Source organism: Diachasma alloeum, unplaced genomic scaffold (genome assembly GCF_001412515.2).
Source record: "Diachasma alloeum isolate Michigan unplaced genomic scaffold, Dall2.0 Dall_scaffold_00307, whole genome shotgun sequence".
NCBI classification, from domain to species: Eukaryota; Metazoa; Arthropoda; class Insecta; order Hymenoptera; family Braconidae; genus Diachasma; species Diachasma alloeum.
Window position 1 is genome coordinate 712449 of NW_021680446.1, and position 19980 is coordinate 732428.

Below are 19980 nucleotides of genomic sequence, written 5' to 3' on the forward strand. Positions count from 1 at the left end.
AGATGTGTAAAAGAGACAGTTCCTCGGCCCTATGCCCCCCCCCCCCCCCCCCCCGTCTAAACCCACCGGGATAAGAACCGCCGAGTTTAAAAGACGACGATGGCACCTGTTACACGCGCAGTCGCCTCCTTCCACTCGACCTCCCACCTAACAAGGGGCAGGGGGGGCAGGCAATCTCGCGACTCCTACATCACGCTCTCGTTTTAATTCCCCGACTCCCCCTCGTACAACCCATTGTTGTTCCCTCTATTTTCCCTCCGTCACATGCATCCAACTCTCTGTCGTCACACAAGAACTTGCGTTTTTAGAGACTCATGCGCACGCTCATTCGACAAATATCGTAATAAACTTTGCATGCACGTCATAAACTCGTCGCGAGAAAATTCGTCACGCGAAGGGTGATGTCGACTGGGTTACTCGGTTAATTATGGTTGAATGGCTGATGACATGAGATTTATTCGCAGTCCCAAAATTTCTAAATACTATTACAATTGTCATTTTTAGGTGCAAAAAAATTTTTTTTTACGTGAATACGACTGCGGTCTTCCCTTTCCTTCACTGAACATCATTGTTTTTCATTGTAGGGGAGATTGGGGTAAAACGGACACTTTTGATTTTTTTTTAATGTTAATGAGGGGTTAAAAGGTTGATAAAATCAGGGATTTTGAAAAAAATTGAAAAATCTATTTAAAAAATCGGGGATTCAATTAATTAAAAATCAGTGATTGTGAAATGCCTGTTTTTGCTTTTTTCAAAAACCAGGGATTTGAAAAAAATTAAAAACATCAATTCAAAAAATCGGGGATTCAATTAATTCAAAATCAGTGATTTTGAAACCCCTGTTTTCAATTTTTTAAAAATCAGGGATTTAAAAAAAATAAAAAAAATCAATTTAAAAAATCAGGAATTTCGAAAAAATAAAAAAAATCAATTTAAAAAATCAGGAATTTCGAAAAAATCAAAAAAATCAATTCAAAAAATCATTGCTCCAATGAATTCCGTTTTTGATTTTTGAAAAAATCAAAAGCATTCATGGAATGAAGAATACCGGCACGCGTATCGCAATGGTAACAAGAGGTTGGGTTAAAACCGAAGGCGCACACCGTACAGTTAGGTACTGTCAAGCCTCCCAACGTCTGATCAATACGAGCGAGGGGGAAAACTACGTGCAAGGCCGCCCGCGTGGCTCCGCACCTCTCTCTCTCTCTCGCCCTCCCGCCCCCTCGCCCTCCGCACTATTTTTATTATTCCCTTATTTTCCCCCCTCAGTTCGTCTACTTTTCGCACACCCACAGGCCCCCGGCCACTTGATTTACGCGGGAACTCCCGGAAAAATCGATCTACAGTGAAATTTCCGGGGGAATAGAGTGGCCAGAGTGAATCGATTATGAGGGAATACCACCACCAGTGGCGATGATTTCCGTAATGACGGACCGGTTCAATGCGACTGATTGACTATAGACGGGAAAAATCATGAATGAGACGAGTGAATATTTCTTTATCAATGACAGTTCGACAAAGTGTGAAATCGTTAAGTCAATGACCGGTTGTTAAATGCCTTAACGGCGGAGAAATGCGTAATAAACCAGTGGGTTTTGCACACATCGTTAACCCCGGAAGTTGGCCTTCAGTCCTTTTAAATGCCCTGCGTGATTTTTTCACTGCTACCGATTTTACGGATTCACCGGGCGACTCTTGCACCGGGAAAAACTCCTTTCTACATTTTTTTTCTCTCTCCAGTGTCTCGTCTTACCAGGGCTTTCACCGAGCCTCCCCCCCCCCGGCCCTCTCACCTGACTCTAGCTCTCTGCTCTATTTTCCGGAGGCGTTCACTCGATGAAAACAGAAAATCGGAGAAAACAAAACAATGAATAGAAAATTTAACAAATAGCATCTTTGTCAATCAAGAATATCTCCCGCCCCAACGATCCGATTTCAATGATTCAAAATTCATTTTAAAGCCCGAAAAAAGACCTTCAAAACGGATGAAAAATTGGGAAAATTCACTCTGGCAATCTCGAGTTATCGTCAGTAAAAGGAGATGAGGGAGAGCAGAATGAGAGAAATACTAGGACTTCAGGATTTTCAGAATAAAATATTAATGTTTAATTTATTGGTACATATTTCAGTCGAGAGGTTTCGCCAGTTTCACCGTGGGAGATCAGTGGGCATAGGAGTAGAGGTGCAACGTCGAAGTAAAGCCTAGTCCCCGCAGCACACACACACATAAACGATGAGTTTATAACAGAGAGAAACAGAAAGAGACAAGGCTCTTTGGGGCCCCTCTCGCCTCTCCTTCCCATGGGGGAATGGAGATCCCAAGGAGGGGAATGTTGTCGCATACGCGGCGCCAGTTTCCGATTGTTTCGCCTCAATAAATTCCCCGAAAAAAAAAACCCCCTCCCAACAGTTCACTTCGATCTGTCGATAATCCAGCGACAATTGCCAAAAATTCAAGTCGATTTCACCGCGAGATGAGCCATTTTATCGTCATTTTTTCACCCAGAGTTTTGACGTTACTCGTGAAGTCACCGCTTGACACAGTTTTCCCCCATTGCGATCACAGGGCGAAAGGAATGTTACGAGTAGAGCGTGGAAACCCACACGAACACATTGAAAAAAAAAATTTGAGTGGAGAATAAGAAGGAAAGAGGATCCCCTTATCATTCCCAACCTTTCGTTGTTGCACTCACGTCGGGAGGCGCGATAGTCGGGTATCCAGGACATTCCGGTGCTCCCCAAAGCCCCCAAAAAACCCTTCTCACCCCCGTTGACCCCCGCCCGCCCCCGAAAACCCGAAAAAAACGGTTGACAGCTCAAAATCGCAGGAACGAAGGCCCCAAAAGCGTTCAGAATTTTCGAAAAACCTAAAACCGTCTTCCCCTCATCGAATGGACACTAAACCCCTCTCCCTCCCCCGCCCCGGCCCCCCTAATCACCAAAACAATCAGAAACGAATGAAATGATATCGAGAATGAAAAAAAAAATTGCAGTTTGACGATGAAAAAGGCGAGAGGGAAATCGCCAAGACCTCAGTCGAGTTGAGGCACTCGTGGAGATGAGGAATAAAGGTCGCCCAAGGCTCAACCCCCTCCCCAGACACTTCCCGATCTAATTAATCAGACAATTGATAATTTTGTCATCTCACCAGTGCGAAGAAATTCGTGTGGCAGTCCTCCAAGCTGGCGCCGTTAGTCTGATGCGACGGGTGCGTCATGGCTTCTCCATCGTACCAGAACGATGTTAATTTATCCCACCAACAAGTGCACCGCAACAATCACTAGTCAATAACCCGAATAAAAACTTCACACCCTGATATCTCGTGATGACGCTGATGTATCGAATAAAACAGAACGAAAAACAAATGATTAAAATGGTCACTGTAATTATTTCATAGTTGAAACTTCACATTATTCCCCCACGTATTTATCACATTAACACCAAGATATTTCACGTAAATTACACATAAATCCAGGGATTTTATTATCATCCACATTAACACGATTACTGTTAACGGAGCTTTGACGATTTATTGGAAATTATTATTTACAAATATTTACGGATTTTAATTTGTTAATAATTCGTGAAACATTTAGGAGGATTTTCACCTTTCAATGGCGACTGTAAAATGGCGGACGCGCTCACTGGGAACACAACAAGCCTCAACGTTGCAAGCCCAACAAGCACCCACCCCTCCTGCGCCCCCTCCCCCATCAATACAGACGAGGACTCGCCCGTCTGTGGGCACACATACGCCTTTTGCCCGCTGTGTGGGAAGGGGGGGAGGGATAGTGGGGGGCGGAGTGGGGGGAAGTGTTGTAGGGGGTTCAGTGGCGACGAGCGCGGCACATTGGCCAACTTTTTGGGGCGCTGTACAGTGATGTTGCGAGGACTATACTGTGGCTTTTTCGTGGTGAACGGCCGATATTTACGGAGGAAAGATGGCTGCGCTCATCGGACACGCCACTAAGGCATGTAATCGAGGAATATCGTCGTTACTTCGTGTTGTCACTGTGAGTTTACACCACTGGGGGCTGAGGGGGCTGAGGGGCGGGGGCGGGCGATTGTTTTTTTGAGGGAGAACACTAATTTTCCCGGGGAGACTCTGGATTTTTTGCCGGAGGGCACCCACACTGCCGCGAATTTAACCGTTATATTTTGGTGATTGAAGGTAAGAGTCGATGGGGTGAGGTACAAGCAGAAAGAGCCGCCTCTTCCACCCAGGAGCACCATCAAGTGGAAGTTGGAGTGGAATGAAAAATCACTGGCTTCACGTGGGTGAGATTTTTTTTCGGGGGCTTGAGACGGGCTGGGGAGGTCTCCGGGAGCAGTTTGCGCGGTCTTCCGACACCCTACGGGGCCTAGGGACTACGGCCATATTGGAGTGACCCCCACCCCCACCACTTGGGGTTTAACCCGTAAACATGTTGGACGTACGCAAGGGCTTTGACAGATCAGGGACGTCACTACCCTGTGATATTCAATTTTTAGAGGGATTCTGAATTTTTTTTTCACCTCGCACTTTTTTTTTCTCTTCGTTCACTTGTGAGGAATGAGCGGAATCCTGACCACTAGACAATACCGAATTTCACTTGCAACAGTTTTTTTTAATGAAAACATTGGCTTCTCACTTGTAGTTTGGATTTTTAAGAGATCCTGATGTTCAATTCAGTAGAGAAGTCAAATCGTTTAAGTCAAGTCCATTCTAGCGCCAGTTCTCGATGAATATCTCAAATTCTGAAGAAGTTGGCAAAATTTTCCTGAAAATTTTTTTGCGAAGAAAAGTAAAGACGATCGAAAAAGATTTTACAAAAATTTCGCTCTTTCTTAAATTACGAGTCGACTTAAACCGATTGACCACTTCACTACAGAATTCTCTCAGTTCAACACATGTTTTTTTCAAATGTAGAAATTGTCTTCTCTCTTTTTTTTAATGTGAAAAATCTCACAACTTGAGTGGAAAATTATTAAACGTCCTTGGCTGATTATTATTTTCCGATTCCTATCCCAGAAGATTTGACAATTATTTAGATTGACAAAGAAAACTTTTCAATTCCGCCAAAAGAATCGAAATAACCTTTGGTTTGTTTACATATTCGTGATAACAGTTGTCACGTTACTGATAACAAAACCCTAGAACTGTTGAGAATTGTTGTACGAGGGCAGCACCGCGTGGTCATGACATCGATCCCTCAAATATATTCACCCCCACTCCCTCCCAAAAACTCATCCTTTTTTCTCCCCATACAAATGCGAAAACTTTCCCGCGTGCCGCATACACAGATAGATTATTCCTCCAGCACAGGAAAAAAAATGTCAGGGGGTATTGATTCGGGGGAAAGCATTCTGCTGTTTCGAATCGTTCTGAATTCTGAATTCTCTCCCATTCGAATCCCCGGGGCTTTGATAATTCAAATGAGGATGAAGACGTTTTTGATTTTTTGAGGTTTCTGAGGCCACTGAAGCCTTACGAGCCGGCCCCAGATGTATCTCCAAGACTAGACAATGTCTGCAAGGATCAGGGAATGTCTGCTGATGACTCCACTAGGATTGACGGACTCCCCAAGAAATTTGACTTCCTCGTGGCTTGCGAGAAGGAATTCAGTTATTCCATTCCAAATTCTAGACTGCACACTATGGAAACTATTGGTAAAAAAGTGTTGATTGAGTGATGAAGCAAATCGAGTTGATTTATTCCATCAGTCTTCATCATTTCAGTAGCGAAGTTGTGAAACGCTTCAAGTCGATTTTGGCTATTTGTCATTTTCAATGAATATCTCGAAATCTAAGGGAGATAGCAAAATTTTTCTCATGACCTTTTTCATAGCCCTCAATTCGCTCTATAAAAAAGGTTATTATGAAAATTTCGCCATCTCCCTTAAATTCGGATATATTTCCGGAAAACTCAACTGAGGACTAAATTGACTTGAACCGTTTGACTTCGCTACTGATTTATTCACATCTCCAATTCATGAAAATGTTAATGTTCCTCCAGGTGATGTGAGGAATTTCTACACGACGCCGATTGTAACAGCCCTTCCCTTCGACCTAGCCAGAAAAACAGAATTACCAAAGAACCTTCACATCCAGTACGAGTACCACAGGTTCCACCCAGCCAACGATACTAAATTCGATGGGAAGACAGCGTTCCCTTACAGCTCCACAATCGTCACTGGGCTGAGGTACAAGAAGAAGTACAAGGGCCACAGGCAGAAGAATCCGTTTGGAGATGACTATAAGTAGACAGTTTGATAACGATTCATTCGCAATGAATAAAATATTTTGTTGAAGTCAATTTATCGTTATTAATTTCCTATCTTTTACTTTCCGTAACATTTATTCTCTGGTTAAACCAAATACGATGACACTCAGGTATGGGAACAGATAAAAAATACAGTAGTGAAGTGGTCAAACGGTTCAAGTCAATTCCATTCTAGCGCCAGTTCTCGATGAATATCTCAAATTCTAAATAAATTATCAAAGTTTTCTTAAAATCTTTTTTGTAAAGAAAAGTGAAGACTATCCAAGATTTGACAAAAATTTAAATAATTTAAATATTTAATAAAAAATATTTAATTTACAAAGTCAATTTCAACCGATTGATCACTTCACCACTGAATAGATATGACGAGTCTCAAAAATCTGTCGTAAGTCAGAAAAGTCCAGACGAATCCTCCAAGAGGGATGGAATAATGTTTAAAGTCTCCAGACGGTTAATGACGTTCAACTCCATAATTAATCAGCTCAGATGGTGATGGAGTCAACTTTTCGTAGAAAACGAAAGAATTCTTCCTCATCTCATGCCCATCCTTTCCTGGTGTGAATAACGACAGACATTCCGTGCTGGAACGCATTAAACTAGGCTGATCGACCCATCGGGCCGTAGCAACCCCCCATTTACCTGTCTCCAAAACCCATCAGGCCACTAACGAACACAGTAGCAAAGTTCGAAAAGCACGTTCCAGCAGAGTGGCAGATTGGACGGTTTCGTGTTGCAATGTTAGGGATAATAACGCCGGATTGGGCGATACCAAGTACCAGTGTCATTGGAGCTGCGATGCCAGGATGCCTGGGCTATCCAGCAGCACTGGGCTCATTGCTGCTCGTCTGCACCCCATTACCAAACCAAAACCCAAGGTAATGGATCAAAAACATTTCAGTAGCGAAGTGGTAAAATAGGTCGAGTCGACTCCACGTCGAGTTTTTGAGGAATATTTACGAATCTAAGGGAGATAGCGAAATTTTCGGTACTACATTTGTTGTAGCTCTCAATCGGCTCTACAAAAAAGGTTCTAACAAAAATTTTGCTATCTCCCTTAGATTCTGAGATATTCATTGAAAACTGGTCAACAGTTACAATTGACTGAATTCATTTCTTTACTTTTTCATTCATTCCCAGTCATTTAATTCGACTTTGCTTCAATCACATACTCTAAATTTATTTTCAATACAGCCGAGCACGGATGAAAAAATTCAGGAGAAAACTGTAGTGAATTCGCCATAGAATTCTGTTGAATTTCGATTTTTTTGTTCGAATTTTTCTCTTGAGATTTTTTCTATTAAAACTCCTGGGCATGGATTTTCCCAGTTTTTTCCGCTATATTTGTTTTATTTTGCAGTGCAGGATCCGAGCGAAAAACTTGGAAAATTCATGCCCAAGTATTCTCATAGAAAAAATTTCATGAGAATATTCATACAGAAAAATGGAAATGTATTGAATTTTTAGAATAGAATTTCATCGAGAATTCCCTAGAATTTTAATAGAATCCCAATAAAATTTTTTAGCGCATTCGCCAAGTTTTTCTATTGAATTTTTTCATGCGTGAGATAATTCGTTATCCTATCCTATTCCTATCGTAAAAATGAGAAAGGAAATCAATCTCGAAATATCTCGAAAATCTCGCCCTATCGTAAAAAGGAGAAAGAAAATCGATCTCGAAATATCTCGAAAATCTCGCCCTATCGTAAAAAGAAGAAAGAAAATCGATCTCGAAATATCTCGAAAATCTCGAATGCGCGATAATCGCATGAGGACACGGGAAGGTGCGTGCGCAGCACGCGCGGTAGATCTCGTAATATTTAAAAGAATAGTTTTCCTCTAAAATCATTCGCACCCTTATTCTCCCACCACCATCAGCGCCTTAAAACTTGAATCCCCCCAGAAAATTGAGCTATCCGGAACATCGCGACCGGCCCCTTTCACCCTCCGCCCTTTCGCCGGTCTCTTCAATCCCTTCCCCTACGGCTGTTCAGTCCTCTGCAATCACCCTGCGGACTGCGAGGCCAAGGAGTTCGTCAAGAGGGCCAAGGAGTCATGGGTAAGCCCTTTCCCGACCCCCCCCCCCCCCCCTCNCCCCCCCCCCCCTCCCCACCCCCCCTCATCCTTCATCTCGTGATTTCAGGCAACCGAGGGGAAAACCCTGCTCCTCCCAACGGAGATGGAGTTGATCCGAGCGACCCTCCTCGCCGGTGGAGTCCTGGACTCGTCAACCCCCCAGGAGCCCCTCGGCCAGGACGCAACGGCCACAACAACCGTTCCAGAGGAGCTATTCCGAAAATACACGGAGACAGACTCTCGTCCACTGACCCCCACCCCCACCCTGGCTAGTGGTCCCCTCACGGCTCACAGGTAGGGATCGGCGATGTTTGTCGATTAATCGAACGTCGATTTTTCATGCCCAAACTCGATGTTTTTCATTCGATGTTTCGAGCGGGCGATTAATCGATTTTCGATTATTTTTTCCAAACATCGATGTTTGGCCAAGCTAACAAAAATTTGGGCGATGTTTGTCGATTAATCGAAAACAGCCATTTGTCATGCCCAAACTCGATGTTTTTCATTCGATGTTTCGAGCGGGCGATTAATCGATTTTCGATTATTTTTTCCAAACATCGATGTTTGGCCAAGCTAACAAAAATTTGGGCGATGTTTGTCGATTAATCGAAAACAGCCATTTGTCATGCCCAAACTCGATGTTTTTCATTCGATGTTTCGAGCGGGCGATTAATCGATTTTCGATTATTTTTTCCAAGCATCGATGTTTGGCCAAGCTAACAAAAATTTGGGCGTGTTTGTCGATTAATCGAAAACAGCAATTTTTCATGCTCAAACTCGATGTTTTTCATTCGATGTTTCGAACGGCCGATTAATCGATTTTCGATTATTTTTTCCAAACGTCGATGTTTGGCCAAGCTAACAAAATTTTGGGCGATATTTGTCGATTAATCGAAAACAGTCATTTTTCATGCCCAAACATCGATGTTTCGAGTGGGCGATTAATCGATTTTCGATTATTTTTTCCAAACATCGATTATCAATTGACTTATTTAAAAACTGAAAACCCCAAAAAAACTAAAAAACTGAAGAATTGAAAATTAAAAATCCCCAACAGAAAAGTTTTCAATTGACTTATTTAAAAACCGCAAAAGGGTTAAATAAAAAAACTAGAAAATTAAAAATTAAAAACCCCCGAAGAAGAAGTTGTCAATTGACTTATTTAAAAACTGAAAAACCAAAAAACTGAAAAATAAAAACCCCCGACGAAAGTTATCCTCGAGTATTAAAAAAAGAGGAAAATAACTCAAAATGTTAATTCGACGAATTTCACTTTCTCCAAAATTCGTCCAATGAAACATTAGATTTTTTTCCCTCTCTTAAAAAAAATCGTCCATCCCTCGTCACAGGAGTGCCCAGGAGGAGGTTCCGGCCACCTGCAACCCCCGCGAGCGTACGACCTTGATCCTGGACTTGAGGACAGCCTCTCAGGAGCAGGAGACGGAGACCCTGAGCTGGCACGCGCTGACGTTGGAGCCTCCGCCGAGTCCCAGAAGACCCAGCGAGGTTTCGAAGCCCCTGGTCCCCCAGAACCGTCCAGCGGTGCCACCGCCGCCGTCCCCAGTGCAGGCGACCTCGGGGACCTTCTCGGACCACGGCTCCTCGAGGAATGAAGACCAAGAGGATGATTCCGAGTCGGAGACGGGCTCCCCGATGAAGCGGAGAGGCAAGAAGTTGAAGAAGCGAAAGTGCCGGAGGGGCTCGGCCTACGGACAGCAGAACGAGGTCAGAGGGCCGCTGGAGCCGCTGGAGACGCAGGTGTCTCAGGTCGAGGACGGCTCCAGAAGGAGCTCTGGACAGCAACAGATGGCGGCGGAGGCGGAGGTCAAAGTGGAGAGGGCGACGACGCCTGTTCAGGAGCACCAGCCCTGCAGTTTCCTCACCCCCGAGATCATCAGGCACCTGGGGCGGGAGCTGGACAGGGAGACGGTGGAGGAGGAGTTCAACTTGAGGAGGAAGATTGCCCTGGAGGAGGCGCTGAGGGTCAAGGGGGAGACCCAACCGAACTTGAAGGCCACGAGGACTCCGGCGGCTGCTCCTGTCTGCCAGAACGCTCCTAGAGTCTTCTCCAGGCAGTCCGCGAGGTTTGAACTCCTGGATTCTGGGAGTCTGGGGCCCATGAAGCCACTGGACTACCTCGGCAAATTCGTCTTCTTGACTCCGGGAAGGAAGTTGATCTTCGGTAGGACTTTCAACAAGTTTTATGAAGACACCATGGACGGAATGAGGTACATCCAACCGAATGAAGTGATGGAGGCGCTGGGGGAGGTCATGGGGGGGCCGTTCACTGAGGAGCAGCTGCAGAAGTTTGGGGATCTGCTGGGGGATATCAGGGAGCCACTGGATTTTAGGACCTGGTGCGGGGTCTGCGCCGTCTGCGAGAGGCTCCTGTCGCCCCTGCCTCCCAGGGAGGTCGATCCGCCCGCCTGGATTGAACGAGCTGACTTCGAGGCCCTCGAGAGGAGGCTCAGGAATGTTGACGCTGATCCCATGCTGGTGAAACTACTCAGGGACATCCGGGACCTGTGAGGCTGCTGTCGAGGGAAATCGACAGACCCCTGGCGCTGATGGATTTTTCGGGCTTGCAACATTCATGAACTTGTACCACCGGCCGGGGTCAGTGCAGGGTATCCACCCTCTCCGTCAACAGTGGAAAATCATTTTTTCGAATTCTAAGAGGCACTTTGACATTTGGAAAAGATATTTGGAAAGTCAATGGAATTGTCTCTGCAGTGAACTAATTTTTTTCAATGCATTTATGATATTTTTTTTCTATGAACAAATTTGTAGATGAAAATTTGACGTCCAATCGATTCAATCATTAAATCGTCTCGTTTATCGACAAAATTTCCCCCAAATTTTGAAATTTTTGCTGAAAATACTTGGATGATCCCTCTGTCGAATGGCAGAAGTAGTAGTTGAGGTTCTTCAGTCAGACGAGCATTGTATTTAAAGTTTCTTTAATGTCGATCAATACAACATAGAAAAATATTCAAGTCTTTGGATGATTAACGCAGTTTCAATTGACATTGTGCTCTGTGATTTCGACAAAACCTTCAATTTTTTCATCTTCTTTTCTGATAAAATTTAATTGTTCTTGTCACTCAATCACAGAATTTTTGCATTTTTTTCTTTTGTACTTTCGAAATAAATTCGTTTACCATTAAAAAACTCATCATTCCATGCGTGTTACTCGTCATGAATAATCACTCGGTGAGGAATTAACAAACGTCTATGAACATGTTTCCACTTACGATCAAGTAACACTAGAAAATACCATTAAGCGCATCGTTTTCCACTGATATAATAAAAAAGCATTCGAAAATGATTAAAAATTAATAGGAAAAAACAGGTGGAGAAACCACCTCTGTAATCCATACATTAATACAGTTAAACACTCTTCTAACACCTTTGGCATCATTTTCTCAATCATTCGAAAATATTGACTGAACATTTGGTGCCACACTTAACAATGACAATGGCACTTTTTTCACTTTTTCATATACATCAGTGTATATGATCTTTTTAAAAAATCGAGAAGAGGTGGGAGGAAACCAGCACTTTTTTTCCTTTCTCAAAATGCAGACAGTTGAGTGGATTTATTATGAAATTTGTTTTTCAGGCCCCGGTGGACTATCCTTCGAACGTTATCTCGATTCTTTTTCCATCTTTATAATGTCAAATATATCACAATTGTGATTGTACAATCAAAAAAAGTAGAAAAAAAATTGAACATTTCATGGTAACTAAGGATCTAACAGCCATTAGATACATCAAATTATTAATTTGCAAATTCCTCCCTATTGGGTTTACTCCCCAATATTATTAAAAAACGCTCTTTGATAATGTTCAGCTTTTTTTCAACGTTTTTTTGATTGTACAATCATAATTTTTGGCGACTCCAGGGCTATGAAAACTAAATAGCAATTGGAGATAATTTCAGATTATCAAAATAAAAAAAAACAACCAAGTTTTCACGCTCGAAAAATAATGGCAGGCCTTCACCCGAAAATTTCTTTTCAGAGTTCCGAACATTACGAAAAACTTAAAAATGTATATCTCGTTTCTCCCATCACCTTCTCGAGAAAATATTAAAACAATCGGTAATAATTAACACTTATCTCTTACACCACATGAACCCGAAACTGTCGGAATAATCCACTGAAGAAAACTCAATTTAGGGGACTAGAATCCGTCCAACAGAAAGTATTTCCTACAAACAACACGTCCACCCGTCTTCTCACGACGTGAAACCATCCCTCCATCCCCTAAACTGTGTTTTACCTCCAAAAATTTCCGCAAGTGTCAGTTTCCACGCACGAAAAAATTTAATAGAAAAACCTATCGAATTTGTTGGAAAATTCTATTGAATTTCTATCAAACTTTCTATCAGTTTTTGGCTGATTCTATTGACACGTTCAACACAAAACATTCAATAGAAAAAGTCAACAGAATTCGATTTTTCTATATAACTTATTCTTTTCATACATTTTCTACAGAATTTGCTCGCCTCAAATTTTCCAATTTTTTTTCATTCTATTTTTCTTTTCTTCTCATCAAAGGAATCAAACGAAAAAACTCAGAAAATTTGAGCCGAGGAAATTCTATAAAAAATATCTCAATAGAATAAGTTATACAGAAAAATTGAATTCCACTGACTTGTTCTACTGAATATTTTCTATTGAACATTTCAGTAGCGAAGCGGTAAACCGGTTTAAGTCAATTTAGACTATTGGTCAGTTTTTAGTGAATATCTCGGAACCTAAGGAACATAGAAATTTTTGGTAATAACCTTTTTTGTAGCTCTCAATTCGCTCTACAAAAAAGGTTCTAATGAAAATTTCGCTATTTCTCTTGAATTCGGAGATATTCCTCGAAAACTCAGCAAAGAGCTAAGTCGACTTAACCCGTTTTACCGCTTCGCTACTGATTTCAACAGAATCGGCGAAAAACTAATAGAACAGTTCAATAGAAATTCAACAGAATTTTCCAACGAATTCGATAGATTCTTCTCCTAAAATTTTTCGTCCGTGTCCCCAACAGTACTTAAAAAACCCGACGATTCCACAGACTAAAACTACTTAAGGCACGACTTTTTTGAGCTTAGGCATTTTCTTGGGACAGCTGACGACATGTCGACTCCAGTGTCTAGCCTGGCACGTATCATCGCAGTAAAAGGCAACTTCACAACCGAGACACTTGAACAGAGGTCCTGGCAAGGCACAATTTGAGCACTCGAGAGTTCTCGCTGTGTTCGGCGAGTAATTAACTTTTCCCAGGTGAGGGGTTTCGCAGTTCCTGGTGTGGTCGACCTGTTCCTTGGGATTTCTCATTCTCTGAGCCATGGGCATGGGTGTCGTGAAGTTCTGGAGAGTGGCAGGGGAGAGGGCAGCCAGGAGAGAGCAGGGGTCTGACGCCCAGTTGGTGTTGATGGGGTAATTCCTCATGCCGAGGGGTCCTGGGGGCAGGATGGGCCCCCTCCAGGGCTGTCGGTAGTTCATCTGGTCCCTCGAAGACTCTGAGACAGACACCCGGGGATTGGGCTCTGCGTAGGGGTTGGGGTATGGGTCCCTGGAGGGCTGGGGCTGCTGGACCCTCTGGCCGGGGTAACTGGACCCCTGGGGCATCGACACCGGGGGGCACTCCGCTCTCTTGGTCGTGACGGTGGGATCGTAGCTCCCTGGGTCGTTTCTCGAGGGCTCTGGGGCCCTCTTGGGGTCCTGGGGGGCCTGAGGCACTTGCGACTGGCCTGGGAGGGCGTAGGGAGGGGGTGGGGCCCTCTGCTGGGACAGCGAGCCTGGGGGCATGTGGTACTGCATGACGTTGCTGGGGAAACGAGGCTGGTAGCCCTGAGGAAGACCTCGAGGACGCATGAAGGGGTACTGGAGGACGGCTCCACTCCAAAGAGAGGCCGCTGCCAGGGACGGGTAGTTGTAGCCGTACGGAATCCCGTACGGATCCATCTGAAAGGTCAATCATTATTTTTTCAGATTGTTTTGGGGGGTTGGTTGGCTCGGGGGAGGGAACGGGGACAACATAAGAAGTTTATTGTTTAGAAATTTAAACAAAATTTTTACAGAGCAGAGAGACGTGGTTTGAGCGAATGGGCAGAAAAATACTAGCAGAGCAGTAAGCGAATTGTTAATTGTGTTAGAGAGAGAGAACATTACAAGGATATCTGCGATCAAGAAATTAATGTTGCAAATACCAGGTATGACAGATGAAAAAGTATGATAAATGAAAAAAATCTAAAAATGAATAATTAGTGGAAAAAAATCGACTTTTTATTGTTTGCTTGTCCCGCAAACGCTTAAAATGTTGAAAAATGAGCAATAACAATTGCGAATTAGTATTATACTATTATATAATATTATATAATATTATTATAGATGAAATGATACCATATTATTTATACTATTATCACATCATATCGTCGCATTAAAATCAAAGGGGCGTATGTTCCGAATTCCTGTTTTTTCGGTTTTTCATGGAATTTCTGACCAAAAATCGGAAAAAAAAAATTCTAGGAAAAAGGCGCAATTGCTATATTTCAACGGGAAAGGGGCGTATCTCCACACTCACGCCTGTTTCATTTCATTCAAAAAATGACACTTACGCCCTTTTTACATTATGTGTTGTGCACTTCGGATGACACATTTCATGTTGAAATAAAACGAAAAGGGCGTAAGTCCCACATACGCCTCTCTCTCATTATATCTTAGGTCTACTCGCGATAATGAGTTTTATATTGTTATATCAACATAAAACGCTTTAACTATTTTCTTCTTCCTTTATGGTCTCATTTTCTTCCGAAGTGTTCAAAGCAGTCACGACTCGAAATTTCATACAGATAATTTCCTGAAATTTGCAGTCATAATTAAAAAAAATAAAATAAATTAATGAATGAAATCGAATAAATTTAGAAGAAAATTTTAGAAAATTTTAGTTTAGTTACTGATATTTCTCATGAAATTGTTTCATTCAAGCAAAAAATCAAAGGGAAATAATTTGAACATTCATGATGAGAGGGAGGGAGGGGAGGTTAATGTAGAATCAAATATTATTTATTATTAGGGCTGTAGTGCATGTGATTCCGTTTATACTTGATGAATCAATAGGAACGAACAGTAACAAATGAAGGGACATATATATTGGAGTTACGCCCCTCTGTGATTATTGCTTGAAAGACAAAGGGACGTATGTGCCTGAGTTACGCCCCTTTGGAATTATTCATTCTCAATATGAGCTAGAAAAGAAATAAAAAGTATAAAAAGAAAGAGGCGTATGTGCTGGAGATACGCCCCTTCAGTACTTGCTAGTCGGACTTACGTCGATTTCCCACTTCAGAAATTTGTCCACAAAAAACCTTTCATAAGTTGAGAAAACTCCATTTCGAAGGAAAAAAAAACATACGCCCCTTGGTATTAAGAGAAAAAAAATCTCAGAGAAATGGCACTTACGCCCTTTGATTTTAATGCGACGATATAATATCATTATCAAATAAATAATAGTATATTTTGATACAAGTGCGTAAAAGTGTTTTTCGGCTCTGGTAAATGGTAAACCGATATTTTTCATCGCAACGTGTGAAAATTGGGATTTTGCGTGAAATTTCACTCTACGCCCAAGTGATGAAAATAAAATCGCTGAAAATCACTCACCGGATAATTCCTCGGATAATATCTCCCCACCGGCACCGTCGGTGCGCAATACTCCTGCGCCATCTGCTGGCTCTGCTGCATCGCCTGCACGTTCCCCCCCCCCCCCCCCCCGCTGCCGTACTCCTGAGCCCTCTGTTCCTGGCCCTCCCGCCCCTCCCTCCACCGTCTCCCATTCTCCCTCGCGCCTCCCCCCGCGCTCAAATCCGCCCCAACACCCTTCCCACTCCCCAGACTGTACCCCTGGACCCTCGGCTGATACGCGGGGCTCCTGCTCTCAATGACAATCTGCTCGCCCGACGCCTTCTTGGAGACGCCTTTAGGAGCTTCACTCGGCATTTTAGCCGACATCCTGGCGAGCCAGTTCCCGAGGGTGGGGAACTGTTCCGCCATCGCCAAATCCTTCGAGTCACTGACACCCAGACAATCCTCCAGGGAAGCCGGCGGTCCGGGGGCCTCCGAGGAGGAGCTAATCGGGGCAGGAGTCCGAATCCTCAGGGCGTCGGCCCGAGCCCCCTGGAGGCTCAGGGCAGCCCCCAGGTCCCCAGCGCCCCCCACCCCAGGCCCATTTCCATCCGACCTCTTCTCGAACTCCTGGAGAACGCTCGTGGTGTCAATCACCATCTCCCCAGGGCTCGGGGTCTTCCTGAGATCGATCTTAATGACTTCCGGAATGTCCGGGCTCCCCATCAGGCTCTTGATCTCGATGGCCCTCACCTGATTCCTCAGCCTCACCGGATTTATCTCCGTTTTTGCATTCGCCCTGAGCCCCAGGTCAACCTGGCACTTGTTATCCAGATCGATTTCCTCGTGAATCGAGCTGTCACTCGTCGTCGTGATGACGGACGACGCGACGACGGAGCCCTCCGGCTTCCCCTCCCCCTTCTTCGTGATCTTCAGGAGGCCCCTCAGGCCCTCGAACTCCTGCCAGGTGTCCTCGGTGTCCTCCCCATGGGCGATCGCCTTCGCCAGGACTGGAGGGGTGTCCCTGACCTGGTGAACGTTCAGTGAATTTCCGAAGTCCACTGGGGCCTTCGGGGAGAGCTTGGGGGGCTCCGGGGACGGGGCGCTCTGGAGAACTCCCGAGATCGTCGAGGTGACGACAGCCCCTGGGACGTCCTCCAGCTGACAGTCGGCGTCGGCCCTCGCAGCCGCCTCCGGCAGTTTCTTCAGCAAACTCGTCAGCTTCTTGATCTGCTCCTCGACGGGGGTCTCCTGGGCGGAGTTGTCGGGGGACGTCATCGCCGTCCTCAGCATCTCCCTCCCCAGCTCGACTGTCTTCTTCTTCAAGTCCTTCAGCTTGAGCTTCAGCTTGTTCTGCCTGAACCGCAGGTTCTCGTCCTTCTGGCACTGATCGACGGCCCTTGAGGCTTTGTCAAGGGCCTTGACAGTGCTGGAGTCGATGTACTCGTCGTAGGGGGGAGTCGTCCCGGTGACGATGCGGTAGTTGGAGGCGTCTTTGGGGAGGTCGGGGTCCGGTGGTCGGGGCTGGTAAAATCTGAAGCCCGGGAGAACTTCCTGCGGCTCCTCGGGCTTGTTCTGTTAATGGTTGGTAGCAAGGACATATTAACATTAATAAATTCTAAATAATAAATAAGTTCTAAAATTTTAAAATTGTCACCGATGTTCACCATCTGTCTAATACTATCAATTTAAACAATTATAACTTTGTTGGTGAATGGCAATGTTCAAGGTCATCGCCAAATTCACTTGGCACTCTTCAAAAACCTGATGGATATAATAAGAAAGGATCACAGCAATACTCCACTCAAGAACCCACAACTTGTACGTTTTTGCATCAAAGGAGTACACAGTACTTTGAAGATATTCGAATTCTAACGTTATACCAATCATTACCAAATCATTATAAAGATGGTTTTGAATACTAGAAGTGAAATAAATGAATTGGCCAGGCTGACTGTGATTTACCGGCTTCTTCGGGGCTCCCCAGGTCGCGACGCTCGGCACGTCCTCCTGGAGACTCTGGATCTTCTTCAGTCGCAGGGGGGGAACCATCTTCGAGGGCTGGGGCTCCAGGTTAATCTCCATCTTTTCCTCGTCCCTCTTCAGCTTTCGCTTTCGCCGTTTCTTTAGGGTCGAGTCGCCCTCAGGGTGCGGCGTCCTCGGGGAGTCCGCTGCGGAGACCGACGAGGGAGAGCCCTGTTTTGAGCTGTCGGAGCGGTCGGGGCTGTGGGAGATGTCGATCAGACTGCAGTTTGAAGTGGTCACGCTGTCCTCGGGCTCGATTGCCTTACGCTTGAGCCCGCGGGCCGCCTCCGACGGCGCGTGCAGCGTCGACAGGTTCACGATGTTGATGTACGGCTGGCGGATGTCGTTGTGCCAGTGCGGAACTTCGATCCTGATGAGACCGACCGTCGGGTCCTGGTGCGAGCGGTCGGACGAGGTCGTCACTGATTCGGAGTCTGGGGAGTCCAGCCCCGCGGGGGAGTGCGGCGGGAGCGCCCGGCGGGGGAGGAGGCTCCTGCAGGGGATGTGCGGCGCTGGGCGCACTGGCAGGGAGCGGTTCGGCTGGTTTGGGATTGAGCAGCTTGAGCGGTCGCGGAGGGCCGTCGCCAGACCGCTCGAGCTCGCCTGACTGCTGGAGTCTATCATCGTGAAACGCGGGGTCTGCTCATTTCCCAAACGAGATTCTAGAACAGGAGGGAATTCTTTTTTCTTGTTCGCCGCACGTGATTTTTTTTTCAATTTTGACTGGTGCCCGGTTTTCAGGGAATATCTCGGAATCTAAGGGAGATGGCAAAATTTTTGTCATGAACTTTTTTGTAGAGCGGATTGAGAGCTGTAATAAGTGTAATTACGAAAATTTCGATATCTCCCTTAGGTTCGGAGATATTTCTACTCAACTGGGAGTCGACTTGAACCGTTTGCCAAACAGGCAGAGTGCGTCGGATCTCCTTTTTATGTAAGATTTTCTATGGAGATTGCTTTTACCAGAGGATATCAATTTTTAGAAATTTTCTTAATGAACGAAATGATGAGATTTTAGATTGTAGGGTCATACCTCGTTCCTCAATATTCTTTTTCAATTCCATTGCTCATGGTGAGTATCCACACATTTCCTGATTCGTCTCTTCTCCACTCCTTTTTTTTCTCTTTTTCTATGGAAATTGCATTTTTTAAAGAGACATTAATTTTTACAAATTTATTTGAAAAACGAAATGACAAACAAAGAAGCTACAGCCCATTAAAGAACTTTAGCCAGTGTCGCTAAACTGTCGGTAAATTCTGTAATTTTTTCGACTGACAGCAGACCATATAAAAATCCTGATTTTCAACATTGTTGGACATGTTAACATTGGACATGTTAAATCCTGATTGTTAAACATTTCTTCTACAAAAACCAAAACGATAATTAACCAGAAAAAAATTAGGATTCCGAATCTAATCGAGTTTTCCGGAAGTTTTTTGCTGTTTTCAATTATCTTTGAATTTACCGTAAGGGTAGAGCTACGTTAAAGTATCAAAGTGAAGGGAACGTCTTCATCCCTCACTTAAAAAAAAAAATTTCCAAGTCCTCCCGATTTTGGAAAATTCCCCATTCAGATCCGGAATCACGGGAAACAACTCTTTACTCCTCGTTAAGCGCTCGAAGTCAAGGAGTGGGAGGGCTTGAGGCAGGTCGTGGCGTCTCTACAATGTGAAAAATAGTCGGCACTTCACTAATGAATGCAAGGGTGCTCTACACCCTGTTCGTGACATCCAAATGATCGATATGTATAGCCGTCGAACGTTATGAAATAAATAGAAGATTCTGTCTATAGACCGGAGACAAGAAATAGCCGGTCTCTTGTTTCTTTTTTCACGAGGAAGAGAGGAGAAAAAACAGTGTCCAGAGGGCCACAGGACAGAGCGGCGGCGGGGGGTGAGAGGGGGTGGTTGGGGGAGAGGAAAAAATACAAGAGAGGAGAAAATACAGTGTCCAGAGGGCCAACGGACAGAGCGGCGATGGGGGTTTGAGGGTGGGGG

General features: G+C 44.5%; 4 protein-coding genes across 6 annotated transcripts in view; 2 read left to right on the plus strand and 2 right to left on the minus strand.

Annotated features, from left to right (window-relative positions):
- LOC107039783 (mediator of RNA polymerase II transcription subunit 13) overlaps positions 1-3657 on the minus strand; it is a 24470-nt gene extending 20813 nt beyond the window's left edge. The window contains exons 1-2 of one of the 2 annotated variants that reach the window (XM_029126216.1): positions 3609-3657; positions 3149-3331 (exon numbers count right to left, since the gene is read on the minus strand). In XM_029126216.1, coding sequence (XP_028982049.1) covers positions 3149-3217 — 69 coding nt within the window. In that variant the 5' untranslated portion in view covers positions 3218-3331; positions 3609-3657. Of the gene's footprint in view, positions 1-3148 lie in introns of both variants that reach the window. The other variant, XM_029126217.1, reaches the window with a different exon arrangement.
- A 224-nt stretch (positions 3658-3881) lies between these two features.
- LOC107039737 lies at positions 3882-6295 on the plus strand. The gene is made up of 4 exons (XM_015259501.1): positions 3882-4013; positions 4172-4278; positions 5447-5649; positions 5996-6295. The coding sequence occupies exons 1-4, from the start codon at positions 3942-3944 to the stop codon at positions 6241-6243; spliced, it is 630 nt and encodes a 209-aa protein (XP_015114987.1). The 5' UTR covers positions 3882-3941; the 3' UTR covers positions 6244-6295.
- Positions 6296-7065: 770 nt separating this feature from the next.
- Positions 7066-10864, plus strand: LOC107039718. Its single transcript, XM_015259478.1, has 4 exons — positions 7066-7137; positions 8163-8318; positions 8403-8629; positions 9685-10864. Exons 1-4 carry the CDS (start codon positions 7066-7068, stop codon positions 10862-10864), a joined length of 1635 nt encoding a protein of 544 aa, XP_015114964.1.
- Positions 10865-13286: 2422 nt separating this feature from the next.
- LOC107039766 overlaps positions 13287-19980 on the minus strand; it is a 12583-nt gene continuing 5889 nt past the window's right edge. Inside the window, exons 2-4 of one of the 2 annotated variants that reach the window (XM_015259542.1) lie at positions 17923-18644; positions 15997-17520; positions 13287-14298 (exon numbers count right to left, since the gene is read on the minus strand). In XM_015259542.1, the coding sequence (XP_015115028.1) occupies positions 13417-14298; positions 15997-17520; positions 17923-18644 (3128 nt within the window). In that variant the 3' untranslated portion in view covers positions 13287-13416. Of the gene's footprint in view, positions 14299-15996; positions 17521-17922; positions 18645-19015; positions 19113-19980 lie in introns of those variants that run through there. The other variant, XR_001460976.1, reaches the window with a different exon arrangement.